A 15117-nucleotide genomic window follows, 5' to 3' on the forward strand; every position below is an offset into this window, starting at 1 on the left:
GGCGAAATCGGGGGTTTTCAGGAATCCATGGTTTACAACCTGGGGAGAGCATATGACAGTGATCACAGCTCCACATTATTTTTTCTTTATACTGCAAACGCGAATTATTGTGTGCCAAATAGATGCTGTCATGATTACTCTTTAGTCGCTATTAATAGTTATTTGGATTTCAGGAATCTTTTGGTTGGCCTTAGCTCAGTTAAATGCTTTTCATTTGGTTAAAATTATTATAAAGGCATGGTGCATATATAACAAATTACCATGTAGCATTGGGAATTCACAACATAGTTCATGAACTTAGTATTTATTCTATGGTCGGGATATCATTCCTCCCGTTTTCTTTAAGAATATTGCTCTTCTTCTGTCTTGTTTAGTCTGTACCATAGTTTGATTCCAAAGCTTTTGCTGTGCTAGATACCAATTTTGAGTAAAACAGATGTTAAGATTGCAAGGAATGACTTCAGGGAAGACCATTCATGGGGGGAAAGGTGGTTCCCATGTGACAGGCAGACAGCAAAGGATCAGGTGAAAGAAATAATTCTCGCTGCTTTCTTACAGCTGTAAATACACATTCTTAGTCATCTCAGTAGGAAAAGAGAGGCGTTATTGAAGCTTATTCAAGTTGCAGAGCTCTACTTTTACTTGACTATAACATTAAATAATAAATGGCTTCAAAACTTCATGCAGATGGGGCAGATAGAGGTGATTAGATTTGTTCTTTGTCCTAGAAATTGTGATCAACCTTAGCATTCTCATAGTGTTTTAAACTCCTGGGTATTTTCTTAGCTGATTAGTGTCTACAATATATTTGGTACTCCTTAAAGTTACCTTAAGAGTGTTAGTGAATCAGCCAGATGCGGTGGCTTACACCTGTAATCCCAGCACTTTGGGAGGCCGAGGTAGGCAGATCACGAGATTGGGAGTTCGAGACCAGCCTGGCTAATATGGTGAAACCCTGTCTCTACTAAAAATACAAAAATTAGCCGGGCGTGGTGGCGTGTGCCTGTAGTCCCAGCTACTCGGGAGGCTGAGGCAGAAGAATCGCTTGAACCCAGGAGGCAGAGGTTGCAGTGAGCCAAGATCGCGCCACTGCAACTCCAGCCTGGGCGACAGAGCAAAACTCCGTCTCAAAAAAAAAAAAAAAAGTGTTAGCGAGTATTCTTCTATTCTTCTTATGGCAATGTTGTCACTAAAAAATGGCTTATGTACTTGTTTCATACAGTTTATTGAGGCAGGATTAGTGCTGTACCCTTGAATTTTCATTTTTTAATTTGGTCACTCAGTTGCCGAGACACTGAGTCAAAGTTTCATTATCTACACTCAGGGCTGACTGGGGGAGACATAGACAAATTATTTTATGTGCAGTTTCCCAGTTTTTAGTTAATTTATACTCTGCCTCTTTCAAAACCAAGTTTGAGATGCCTTAAAAAATAAATACGAGAAAAAGATAAGGGGGGAAATTAGGGATAGTGGAAAAGCCAGATAGAAAAAGTAAGGATTCATATTGTTTGGGTCATAAATTTGACTCCAGACTTAAGAAAGGCCCCGACAGAGAGAAAACATAATAAATAATGTGAGTTCTATTGTCTGTTCGTAAGATAAAAACACACATCACTTGTTGTATAACAAGCGATGGTACTGAAGTTGAAGGAAAGAAGTGTTTCCTCTGCCCCCGGAAAAGGGGCCTCCATAGGTGTCTTCTGCAGCAACTGAGCAGCTCTGTAACCTGCGCAGCTCAGTGTCTGGAGTTCTGAATGAACATGTGGCTCCCTGCTGGTCTGGCTCAATCCAAGGGTGAAAGGGTAGGGCACTGTGAATCTACAGCGAGAGCAGAAGGAGAAAATTCATATGGTCTGAATCATTTGGCATTTATAGAATCTCTTAAATTGTCCAATGTGGCAACTTTCCTTCTAACGTTAAAAGAGATTTGCTGTTTCTTTAGGGGATTTATGGAATGAGGAAGTTGGCTTGCATTTAGGTGCCATGTTGCACAAAAAATTCTTATCTTCAGAGCTCTGGAATGATAGCCAGTGCAGGCAGTACTCCTGGCATGAGAGGCATGCAGAGACTGAGATGCCCAGAGGGTACAGCCACAGGTTCATCTTTCTCCCTGGGCATACATTCTTGGTGGAAGAACAGGCACACTTTACATTCTCCCTCTCTCTTTTCTCTCCCATCTATGTAGTTGACTGTAGAAATTTGGTGTGTGTGTTGTCAGCCTCACTGTGTCTACAGAGTAGATAGTATCCTTGTCCTACAGGAATATTGTTTCTTGTAACTGAACTTAGGTACATATTGGGTGACAGAGGACCGGACTGTACTCTCTGTCTAGAACATTAAATAAAGATACTCTGTTCTGATTCAGGGTAGATCCATAAGCATGAGCAGTCACTGGAACTGGGATTTGGTTTGTCATGGGTGGTGGAAGTGCTCAGGCCAGAGTGCTTCATTTGGCCTTGTGGCTCTGCCAGTTATTGGCTGAGTGATTTGTGCAAGTTACTTACCATCTCTACTTCGCTTACCTTATCTGTAAATGGAGAGGACAGTGTTGGCTTCATAAGGCTATTGCAAAGACTGAGATAATACATGAGAAGTGATAAGAACAGTGTCTGGTGCATAGTAAGTGCTCAATATGTGTAGATCTTTTATTTGGTGTTGTAAATTAAGGAGCTAAAACAGATAAGCCTAGCGTACCTCCCCACAATAGTAGATAAAAGCAGTTTTCTGAACAGGACATTTGGAAATCATAATCTTTTTTTCTGATTTGTGATAATTTTATCCTTTTTCAGAGAAACAGCACCCAGGACTATCTTCCAAAGAGTTCTGGATATCCTAAAGAAATCTTCTCATGCTGTTGAGCTTGCCTGCAGAGATCCATCCCAAGTGGAAAACCTGGCTTCCAGTCTGCAGTTAATAACAGAATGCTTCAGGTGTCTTCGCAATGCTTGCATAGAGTGTTCTGTGAACCAGAATTCAATCAGGTAGTTACACGCGTACCTTGGATTCTGTTTCTTTGTATATGTGCATGCTGGTTCTGTCATTTGGTTTATCTGTTAGAAGTTGTTTTGGGCTGGGTAAGGTGGCTTATGCCTGTAATCCCAGCATTTTGGGAGGCTGAGGCAGGAGGATTGGTTGAGTCCAGGAGTTCAAGACCAGCCTGGGCAACATGGCGAGACCCTGTCTCTACAAAAAAATACAAAAAATTAGCTGGACATGGTGGCGTGCACCTGTAGTCCCAGCTGCTCAGGAGACTGAGGCGGGAGGATTGCTTGGGCCGGGGAGAGGCAGAGGTTGCGGTAATCTGAGATGATGCCATTGCTCCAGGCTGGGCCACATTGTGAGACCCTGTCTCAGGAAAAAAAAAAAAAAAAAATTGTTCTGGCATGATAGTATCACCCACTGTTATTGCAGAATTGCCCTTTACATCTGCGGGGAGAGGCCTTCTACAGGCCTCGCCATTGGAGTCTTTCTGACTAGTGTATAAAATAATAGAGTGTGTTTAATATTAGGGGTTAGATTTCTTGTTTGTTTTAATCACATGTTTTGAGGTATTTGGTTCTTCTTAGCGTTTTGAAGCTGATTTTGAGTCTTTGTTCCTAGATTTTACCTGCTTAAGTTTATATGCAGTTCTTGACCTCAGGTTGTAAATGTTTTAATTACTTTTAATGTTTTAATTTGTTACTCTTGTGTTTGAACAAGAAGCATATTTTGTAAATTTACAAGATGACCTGTCTTTCCTAAAGATCATGTAAAGTTCCAAGCTCTGCTTCCACCTATTTTATGATGTGCACATTTTTAAAAGTAGTTAAAACATGAGCAGGCGAGCTGTCTAGTGCTCTTCTTTGCTTTTACATGTTACTGTCTCCTCCCAGAACCCAGCATCTTTCTTCTTTGATTTTATGGAACCTGCTTTTTATTAGAAATTTTTACTTGAAGTCAGAAGCCACAAACAGGATGCTCACTTTCTTTCCTGGACTTGGATGTAGACAGAGCCTCCAGGCTTCCCTGTCACCACTGTGACGGGTGAGCTTGGGCTGGTCCAGAAGCCATTTGAGGGACTCCCTTCGGTTAGACACGTATACCCGAGGCTTTGATATGATTAATGAGATTTTTAAGATCAAAGGAGAGAGGGTAAAAAGTGAGTTGTGTAACTTCAATACTAAACCAAACCTGCCATCCATTTGTAGATAAATGGATAGAAACAACAATAATAATGACAATAATAGTCAACATTCTAAAACATAACTAGTTATATGCTAGAAGCATCTGGCCAGAAGGCTAGTTTCTTTTGTCCTTTTCCAGTCAAAAGGTGCTCTAGTGTGATGGGGAAGGAAAGGAGAGCCTTAGAACTAACTTTTGACTGTGGCTGGCAGATACACCTTTGTGCTTGGCTAACCTTGGTGGGGAAGGGAGCGAGCATTCGTTGAGTCTGCCTTCAGCATTGGGCTTTGTCCCAAGTGCTTTGCTTGTAGTATCTTCTTAATTCTTAGAACAAACTCAAGAAATTTTTCCATTTTTACAAAAGACAAAACTGTAACTTGGAGAGGTTAAATAACTTGTCTGAGAGTCACTTGTTAAGTGAGAGAGGCTGGGAACATTCTCTCCATATCCAGACATGTGACCCTAAAGCTTAAACTTAACAAGCAGTCTGCCCTTACTGTTCTGAGCTTAAGCTCAAAAGCAGTCTGGGCCAGGCACGGTGGCTCACGCCTGTAATCCCAACACTTTGGGAGGCTGAGGCGGGTGAATCATGAGGTCAGGAGTTTGAGACCAGCCTGGCCAGCATGGTGAAACCCTGTCTCTACTAAAAATAAAAAATTAGCTGGGTGTGGTGGCACACACCTGTAGTCCCAGCTACTCTGGAGGCTGAGGCAGGAGAATCGCTTGAACGGGGAAAGTGGAGGTTGCAGTGAGCCAAGATTGTGCTACTGCACTTCAGCCTGGGCAACAGAGTGAGACTCCGTCTCAAAAAAAAAATGCAGTCTACGCTTGCTGTCCTGAGCCTTACACATTGGTCTTGTTGTGGATAACTGCTCCATCTTGACCCTGGACAGGTGACTTGGTCTTCCTGAGTATCAGTTTTCTCCTCTGTAAAACTGGGTAAGCAGTGTCTTCCAAACGGGCTGGTTATGGGGTGTAAATGAGATTGCTTATGTAAATGCCTAATGCACATTGTGTGCTCAGTAAACATTAAATGTTTCTGCCTCTGCCTCAGGAATGAATGTACAACACAAGTTTATGTTAATACTTTCTTTCAAAGCAGTCAATTTTTATTTTCTTTTTTGAGTAATATATACAAACTATAAAAATTCAAACATTACAAAAATAAATACTATGACAAGTAAGTTATTGGTGGTCTTTTGGTAGGGCCAGCAAAGCAAGGGCTGTGCTGTTTGTGATAATATCTTTTTATTGCATGCAACTTATGGTTGGGCTGAAATGAAAATGAACATTTAAGGGTGTTAATTTTTCTGCCTCTTCCCTTCCACGATTGTATTATTATTCACTGTTGATTTTTAAAGGAAAATTTCAACCATTTAGGGCAGCAATTTTCAGAAAAGAATTTTCTAGTTAGAAATACTACAAAGATTCTAGTAAAGACTTTGTGGCCAAGCTTAACTAAGGCCAGTATTTCTGAGCCAGTCAAGATTCAGATTGCAACTAGTACATATTTTTCTGATGTTTTATTTTAAGTCATTAAAGAAAGAGTTAATCAAAAGGTGTGATGCTATTAAAGCCTAGATCTTTTTACATCTTTTGCACTTTGTGTGGACTGGGACTGTTTTTGCCAAGAATGCGTGGAATGGGGTATAATACAATAAAGCAAAGAATCTGAGTGATGGGAAACTTCAGGAAGTGCTCAAAAGAAAACTGTTGGAAGCAGTTAGCTCTGCATGTAAATATAACCTCTACTGCTAGGGTTGCTATACTTTTCCTGTAAAGAGCCAGATAATAAATAATTTAGGCTTTGTAATCTCTGTCAGATTTCTCAGCTCTCCCATTGTAGTGCAAAAACAACCATAGGCAATATATGAATGAATGAACATGTCTAATTTTGTCTTTTTTAAAAAACCCAGGAACTTGGATGCGATTGGTGTTGCTGTTGATTTGATTCTTCTGTTTCGTGAACTGCGAGTGGAACAGGAATCTCTGTTGACAGGTAGCAATATAATTCATGAATTATTTATATCTTTATAAAGGGTTCAGAACCAGCACTTTGAGTATTAACATCATTCATTGAAACACATGTTCTGTATTTCATGAGATAGGGAAACTTTAATAGTGAAATATTAAAGAATTATAAAGTTGTAGCAACTTCCCTTCCTGAATGGCTGAATTTTGTTCCTTTCACATTTGTAGGTTGAAGTCTGTCTGTTCCAGTTGCTATAACAAAATGTCTTAGGCTGGGTAGTTTATAAACAACAGAAATGTATTGCTTACAGTTCTGGAGGCTGGAAAGTCCAAGATTGAGGTACCAGCAGATTGGGTGTTTTGCGGGGCTGCTCTCGTCTTCATAGATGGTGCCTCTTGCTTAGTTCTCCTGTAGTGGAAGGTGGAAGGCAGAAGGCGTAAACAAGCTCTCTGGGCCCCTTTTATAAGGGCACTAATCCCATTCACGAGGGCTCCACCGTCATGACCTAGTCACTTCCCAAAGGCCCCATCTTATACTAGCATGTTGGGGATTAGATTTCAGCATAGGAATTTTGGAGGGGCACAGATATTCAGATCATAGCATGGTCCTAACCCCCAGTACCCAGAATGTGACTGAATTTGGAAATAGGATCTTTAAAGATGTAATTAAGGTAAAATGAGGGTATATGACTGGTATCCTTATAGGAAGAGAAATTAGGACATGGCCATGCTCAGAGTAAAGACCATGTGAAGACACAGGGAGAAGATGACCATCTGCAGGCCAAGGAGCGAGACCTCAGAAGAAATCAGCCCTGTTGACACCTTGATCTTGGACCTCTAGCCACCAGAACTGTGTAAAAATAAATGTCTGTTGTTTAAGCCATTCAGTCTGTGGTAAGACTAATAGACCATCTTTTAATATTTATGAATGTGACAGGCCCTGGTCTAGGTTTTGGGTGTGATTCAAACAGTGACCAAAACAGACAAAAAGTGTCTGTCCTTAGAGAACTCACATTCCGTTGAGGGGAGCCACATGTTAAGTGTCTAAGTCAAATATCTAGTGTGATGAAAATGGAACTTAGCTCTGATTGTTAACGGTTGTTGACTTGGGATTAAGAGAAACACCACTCTTCTTTAGACTTATTAGTAGAGTGGTTTTGGTCTTTGTTCTTCTAGCATCAACACCTTTCCTTTGGACAGTGGTTATTATCTTAACATAATGTTTTAAAAAAAACATAGATTTTTAATTTATGATCTCTTTGTGCCAGGAATTGAAATACTTTATGGGTAAACCTAAATTATTTGATAAAAAAATCTTAATGTAGGCTGGGTGCCGTGGTCATGCCTGTAATCCTAGCACATGGAGAGGCCAAGGTGGACAGATTGGTTGCGCTTAGGTGTTTGAGACCAGCCTGGGCAACATGGTGAAGCCCCATTTCTAAAAAAATACAAAGGCTGGATGCAGTGGCTCACGCCTGTAATCCCAGCACTTTGGGAGGCTGAGGGGGGCGGATCATTTGAGGTCAGGAGTTCAAGACCAGTCTGGCCAACATGGTGAAACCCTCTCTCTACTAAAAATACAACAATTAGGTGGGTGTGATGGCGCATACTTGTAATCCCAGCTACTCAGGAGGCTGAGGCAGGAGAATTGCTTGAACCCAGGAGGTGGAGGTTGCAGTGAGCCGAGATTGTGCCATTGCACTCCAGCCTGGGTGACAAGAGTGAAATTCTGTCTCAAAAAAAAAAAAAAATAAAAAATAAAAAATAACCGGGCATGGTGGCACACGCCTGTAGTCCCAGCTACTTGGAGGCTGAGGTAGGAAGATTGCTTGAGCCTGGGAGGTGGAAGTTGCAGTGAGCTGAGATCACCCGGCTACACTCCAGCCTGGGTGACAGAGCAAGACTCTGTCTCAAAAAAAAAAAAAAAAAAAAACCCCGGAAAATTTTAATGTAAATTTCCAAGTGGATAAGTTAGATGTACTAAATTATAGGTTAAATTTTGTTGTTGTTGGCTGGGCGCAGTGGCTCACGCCTGTAATCCCAGCACTTTGGGAGGCTGAAGCAGGCGGATCACGAGGTCAGGAGATCTACCTGGCTAACACGGTGAAACCCCGTCTCTAGTAAAAATACAAAAAATTAGCCGGGCATGGTGGCAGGCACCTGTAGTCCCAGCTACTCAGGAGGCTGAGGCAGGAGAATGGCGTGAACCCGGGAGGTGGAGCTTGCAGTGAGCTGAGATTGCCGCCACTGAACTCCAGCCTGGGCGACAGAGCGAGACTCCATCTCAAAAAAAAAAATTGTTGTTGTAATAATGTCTTTACCTTATAATTCAATGAATATAATCTTTAAATGAGAAGTCTCCAGTTGCATTTAAAATATTATTTGACTTACAAATTGTTTTATATACAGTTTTAATGCCTGTACTTTGCATATAACATATGAGGCATATTTCTTTTTTCTTTTTTTTTTTTTGAGACAGAGTCTTACTCTGTCGCCCAGGCTGGAGTGCAGTGGTGCAATATTGGCTCACTGCAACCGCCACCTTCCTGCCGGGTTCAAGTGATTCTCCTGCCTCAGCCTCCTGAGTAGCTGGGATTACAGGCGCCTGCCACCACGCTCGGCTAATTTTTTGTATTTTTTTAGTAGAGATGGGGTTTCACCTTGGCCAGGCAGGTCTTGAACTCCTGACCTCATAATCCACCCGCCTCGGCCTCTCAAAGTGCTGGGATTACAGGCGTGAACCACCGCACCTAGCCACATGAGGCATATTTCTATTGATGTTAATATGTGTGCTTCTCTTGGTAGATAGACAAGAACTAGAGGTCATGGTCTTTTTTCACAGGTGAAATAGGCTAAATTAGCATGTTAGAGCCACTGCCTGGCTTGGTTTAATTTCTGTGATTTCCTAGTGTTTTCATTTTAAACTCGGTTTGCTAAAAATTCTTGGATCTTGCTATTCGATTTTGAAGTATTCCTTTAGGAAATGGTAATTAAAAATTAATTACTTCCTGTAAGAATTTACACACAAAGTGCATCGCCACGTTTTTTGAGCATCAGTTTTTAAAATAGTCTCAAGAAATTGAAAGGATGTAGGATTTAGTTGTGAAATGTTTTTACGATATTATATATTTAAAGATACTACTGTAGCTCCATTTTATAATAAAAGGGAAGCATCAGTACTCAGAATTGGGGAATTATAAATTAGCAGTAAAGTCCGTGTTTCACAGTGTCACTTGGGAAGGCAGCTATTTTGAGGTCTCTGTGTGGTATAGTAATTGAGAAAGTTAGTTCAGAATGTACTGTGTTTTATAGTTGGTGATCCTGATGGGGCGGGCAGTGTGGCGCTCCAGAGCTGCAGCGCTGTGGTGGGCAGAAGGAGGTTTCTCTTTTAATGATATATCCTAAATGAAGAAGCAAAGAGGAAGTGCTGTACAAATGCTGTGATTAAATAACTATTAGAGTGGAGCCAGCCCCTCCACCATGTGCTGGATTTCATCGCCACTTGCCCACGCGGAAGCTTTTCTCCCGAAATTATCCCCTTGCTCTCAGGCAGCCTCTGTTTTTTAACTCTTTACTCCATGCTCTCCCATTTTTCATTTAAAAATATCTTCTTTTGACTCCATGTCCCCCTCAGTCCAGTATCTCGTTTTTCTGCTCTATCCCAAATGTGCTACAAAAGATGTATTTAGTTTTTACAATATATGGTAAAAGATTATTTCATCCTTCACAGGATTACTTTTCACTGAAGCAGGTAGATGACCTAAGAAAAAATTTAACGGAGCAGATATCTGAAACTACTTTTATGAACCAGTTTGTCATTGAGGAGTAAATTGGTTATTTGGTTGTTAGCTTGGCTATTCACTCATATTCACTAGTCAGAGAGGGTAGATTCTTACAGACCTGTTACATGTTAGCTGTATTAAATGTTGTTCTTAATTTAGGTAGTTGCATTTGTATGAGTTTAATTACTTTTTATTGATGTGAGATTCACATATTGTTAACTATTTTAAAGTGAACAATCGAGTGGCATTTAGTACATCCACAGTATGGTGCAACTACCATCTCCACCTAATTAAAAAAAATTTTTTTTTTTTTGAGACGGAGTTTCGCTCTTGTTGCCCATGCTGGCATGCAGTGGCACAATCTCGGCTCACTACAGTCTCCCCCTCCCAGGTTCAAGCAATTCTTCTGCCTCAGCCTCCTGAGTAGTTGGGATTACAGGCACCCACCACCACACCTGGCTAATTTTTGTATTTTTAGTAGAGATGGGGTTTCACCACGTTGGCCAGGCTGGTCTCGAACTCCTGACTTCAGGTGAACCACCCACCTCGGCCTCCGAAAGTGCTGGAATTACAGGCTTGAGCCACTGCTTCCGGCCTAAAAATCACCCTAAAAGGATACCCTGTTTTCATTGAGCAGTTGCTCTCTTTCCGCCTCCCTGTAGCCCCTGGCAACCACTATTTAGCATTCTGTCTCTGTAGATCTACCTACTCTGGATATTTCATATAAATGGAATCATAGAATTAATTATGTGACCTTTGGTTTCTTACTCCTTTCACTTAGCATAATGTTTTTCGTTTTTTTTGTTTGTTTGTTTTGTTTTTGAGACGGAGTCTCGCTGTCGCTCAGGCTGGAGTGCAGTGGCGCGATCTCAGCTCACTGCAGGCTCCGCCCCCCGGGATTCACGCCATTCTGCTGCCTCAGCCTCCCGCATAGCTGGGACTACAGGCGCCCGCCACCACGCCCAGCTAATTTTTTGTATTTTTAGTAGAGATGGGGTTTCACCGTGTTAGCCAGGTAGATCTCCTGACCTCGTGATCCGCCCGCTTTGGCCTCCCAAAGTGTTGGAATTATAGGCATGAGCCACCGCGCCCGGCCTTTAGCATAATGTTTTTAAGGTTCATCCACCTTGTAGTGTGTATCATTACTTTGTTCCTCTTTATGGTGGAATAATACTCCGTTGTGTTGATATATCACATTTTGTTTATCCATTCATTGTTGGACATTTAGGTTGTTTCCACCTTTTGGCTATCATGAGTAATGGCTGTTGTGAACGTGCTGGTACATGCAATTGTTTATCAGTTTTTAATTCTTTTGGGTACCTAGGAATAGAATTGCTGGGTCATATGGTAACTCTGGTTAACATTTGAGGAGCTGTCAGACTTTTCCACAGCAGCTGAGTCATATGACTTTTCACCGACACCGTATGAATGTTCCCATTTCTTGCATCCTTGCTGACTCTTTCTTCCTGTATTGTAGTCATCCTGGTGGGTGTGAAGTGGGGGTACTTCATTGTTGTTTTGATTTGCATTTCCTAAATGATCACGTACTTATTGGCCATTTGTAAATCTTCTTTGGAGAAATGTCTATTTGAGTCCTTTGTCCAGTTTTTAATCGGGCTGTTTGTGTCTATTTCTTGTAGCATTGTAAAGGTTTTCTATACATTGTAGATACTTGGGATAATATTGAATCTAGAGATCAATTTGGGAAGAATTGCCATCTTAACACTATTGAGTTTTCAAGTTCATGAATATGGAACATCTCTCTGTTTATTCAGGTCTTATTTAATTTTTCAGTTGTGTTCCTATTTAGTAGATAGCTTGTGTTTAGCCACAGATATTATTGGAAGGATATTCTTGAGGCAAGAAGGAAAATGGAAAGGAAGTAATATTTCTCATCACCTTGAAAACGGCAGCTAGTGAAATGACCGAATTTTAGTTGGAATTCAGCAATGAAATTTGGATTCCACAGTGAAAGTTAGAAAAAATTTTATGGTGTGTTAGTTCAAACCTAATACAAATAATCTTTTAAAAAGTATTCTGGTTCCTAACAAAGCACCTGTACTTTTTTGACTCTTTCTCTGTGAGAACTTTATTCTAGGTAGATTTTTTAGCAGGGTATGTGTGCCAGTTTTTTGTTACCACACTTGAGGTAAGAACTGTAATTACATTGTCAAAATAATATTTAGAGTATTATTTTCAGGGAATAATTGCAGTGGTATGACGAATATATTATGCCCATCACATTTGATGTAAACACAAGCATGAGTTATTTTAATTGAGATTTTGGTGTTGTTTTTGGCCTTTATTCTTTCTTAATCTGTAAAAATAATGTTGGGATTTTTGAGGGTCTTCATAACATTTGCAGTATTTACAGAAAGATCAGTTGATAAGCTGTTTGGTAAACTGTCATTTGTACCTGTCTGGAGTTTTCTTTTCTTGTGTCTAGGACATCTTTAAGCCTTTTCCTTTTCAGAATTATGTTCTGATCCCGAGCATTAATCTTAGATGCCTGATGAGTTGTTGGATCAGTTGGTTTTCAGATCAACCTATACTGTTGGCTTTTTGCATGTTCAGTTTTATATAGATCTGAGTGTTAATATTCTAAAATATTCAGTAGAAATCTTTTTTTTTCTTTTCTTTTTTGAGACAGAGTCTGGTTCTGTCTCCCAGGCTGGATGCAGTAGCTCAATCTTGGCTCACTGGAACCTCCACCTCCTGGGTTCAAGCAATTCTCCCTGCCTCAGCCTCCTAAGTAGCTGGGATTACAGGCGGCTTCCACCACGCCTGGCTAATTTTTGTATTTTTAGTAGCGACGGGGTTTCATCACGTTGGCCAGGCTGGTCTCGAACTCCTGACCTCAGGTGATCCGCACCCCCCTCGTCTTCCCAGAGTGCTGGGATTACAGGTGTGAGCCACTGCACCCAGGCGATAAGTTAATTAATTTTGTATGTAGAGTATATTGTTTTGGTAAGGCATATTATTATTATTATTTTTTTTTTTTGTGAGACAGAGTCTCACTCTGTCTCCCAGGCTGGAGTGCAGTGGCATGATCTTGGCCCACTGCAACCTCTGCCTCCCAGGTTCAAGCAATTCTCATGCCTCAGCCTCCCAAGTAATTTTTTTTACTTTTAGTAGAGATGGGGTTTTGACATATTTTGCCAGGCTGGTCTTGAACTCCTGGCCTCAAGTGATCCACCCGCCTCAGCCTCCCAAAGTGCTGGGATTACAGGCATGAGCCACCATTCCCAGCCACGGCATATTCATGTTATTCCCAAAGTGAACTTGTGGAGACAGACTTTAATTTTTAAAAGAAGCAAGCAGAAACTTTCTGTTTAATAACATGGAGACTATTTCTTAAGATGCATTTATTTATTGTGTTTAATCATTTATTTATTTATTTATTTATAACTTTTATATATTCTTAGCTTTTCGCTGTGGCCTGCAGTTTTTAGGCAACGTTGCCTCACGGAATGAAGATTCCCAGTCTATTGTTTGGGTGCATGCTTTCCCAGAACTGTTTTTGTGAGTATATTGATAAGAATTTTTGTAACTTGTGAGAAGATTGTGGTTATATTTTTCCATTTTATATAAAGTTTGAAAACAGGAAAAAGTAACCCACTGTAATAGAGTTCAGGATAGTAGTTGTTCTTGGTGGGTGGGTACCAGCTGGGAGAGGGCACTAGGGAAACACCTGGGTCCTGGAAGTGTTCGTCTATATCTTGACCTTGGTGGTGGTTACATGGATGTATACATATCCAAACTTTGTTCATTGAGCTGTATGTACACTTAAGATTTGTGCCCTTGATTGTATATCAGTTTACTTTTACAAAAATAAAGTCATGGATAAAGTAAGTAATATTGTTAAGGACACTGAAATTTATAAGAAACACAATTAAAATAGAACATCAAAGTATGGGCAATGAATTAAAATTGTTTATGTATTGAATACTGATATGCTCAGCACAATGCTGTATGTTTTGGAAGATAAGAAGATGTGGATAAACAATCAGTTTATCCATGTAAGAAGTGAGTAATCAGTCCGTTTATCAGTGTAAGATGTGGGTAACCATTCCATTTGTCTGGATTGGATCCTGGTACTTTTTCTGGTGATTCTTAAAAACCAGCTCTGTTCGTAAGAAATTGAGCATTGAGGTAAAAGGTGAGCAGGCAATAGAGTCAGTATACCTAGTAGGAAAGGCACAGTCTGGGAGTGGGAGGCCTGGCTTCGAATCCAGGCTTTGGTGCCAATGAATAGGGTGACTCTGGTGGTTGCAACAGTGTAAGCAGCACAGCAGGGCATTATCCGTATATTTTTTCTGTTCTCACAATAGCCTGCAGAGTAAGTGTTACTGTCTCCCCATTTGGACAGATGAGAGACCTGAAGCTCATCACTGGTAAATGGCAGAGGTAGAGTGTAAACCCATTGCTGCCATCTGGATCCAAAGCCTATCTATGCTCATTGTGAATACTGTGCTGCTTAAATTCCGTGATGCCCTTCCTTGTTGTACAGCTTTCCTGGGCTCCTCTGTGAAGTATAGCGTTAAGATGGGATAAATTCTAATTCACTTGTAGCTCACGGAATTTCTCAAATTCCTGCAAATAATTAAGAGTTGAAGGTGTATATATATTAATGTTACATATATTAATGATATTTGAGCTTAGGTGGAAGAAGAGAATTATGAAATTCAAGCTACAGAAATAGACATCGCTTATTTTTGAGAATTCATTCCGTTAAAACATTTTGGATACCTAATATCTGCCAGGTTTTGGGATAGATGATTAGAATATGGTGGTAACTTATATATTCGTTATTCCTGAAGATCTCATTCTTTGGTTGGGGAAGTAAAGGAACAGACACATGTTGTGATGTAAGAACTAAGGTAATTAGGGTAAATCCAGGGTGTAATAGAAAAACAAGGGAGAGACTTAAGTGTAGGACAGTCAGAGAAGTCTTAACAGTTTACATGTTGCTTTTAGATGATCTCGTTTGATCGTCATTAAAAACCCTATGAAATAGAGAAGGTTTTGTTATTGTATTTTATTTTTTATACCAGAAAACATATTAAGAGAGGTTTTTTGCCTTCACTCTTTATGCATTTATGGGACAGATATAACCAAATTTGAATTCCAGTTTTGTCAGGTGCTGGCTTTGTGCTATTGGCCAAGTGAAGCTAACAAATTCTTTATCTGAAATATATGAATA

The 15117-nt window shown here is 40.4% G+C and overlaps 1 protein-coding gene and 1 long non-coding RNA gene across 6 annotated transcripts in view; one reads left to right on the forward strand and one right to left on the reverse strand.

The window, feature by feature from the left end:
- ATXN10 (ataxin 10) overlaps positions 1-15117 on the forward strand; it is a 170732-nt gene that overhangs the window by 15174 nt on the left and 140441 nt on the right. For all 5 annotated transcript variants that reach the window (XR_010139423.1, XM_063722670.1, XM_063722671.1 and 2 more), the window contains 3 exon segments: positions 2790-2981; positions 6078-6160; positions 13340-13436. Coding sequence is in view for 4 of the 5 variants with exons in the window: in XM_063722670.1 (XP_063578740.1) it covers positions 2790-2981; positions 6078-6160; positions 13340-13436 (372 nt within the window). In the remaining variant the exon portion in view is untranslated.
- Positions 1401-10565, reverse strand: LOC129052751 (uncharacterized). Its single transcript, XR_008517901.1, has 3 exons — positions 10460-10565; positions 6442-6541; positions 1401-1818 (listed from the first exon to the last, which is right to left on the reverse strand). It is a non-coding gene; the product is annotated as an uncharacterized LOC129052751 (long non-coding RNA).

This window comes from Pongo abelii, chromosome 23 (genome assembly GCF_028885655.2).
Source record: "Pongo abelii isolate AG06213 chromosome 23, NHGRI_mPonAbe1-v2.0_pri, whole genome shotgun sequence".
In the NCBI taxonomy this organism is placed as follows: domain Eukaryota; kingdom Metazoa; phylum Chordata; class Mammalia; order Primates; family Hominidae; genus Pongo; species Pongo abelii.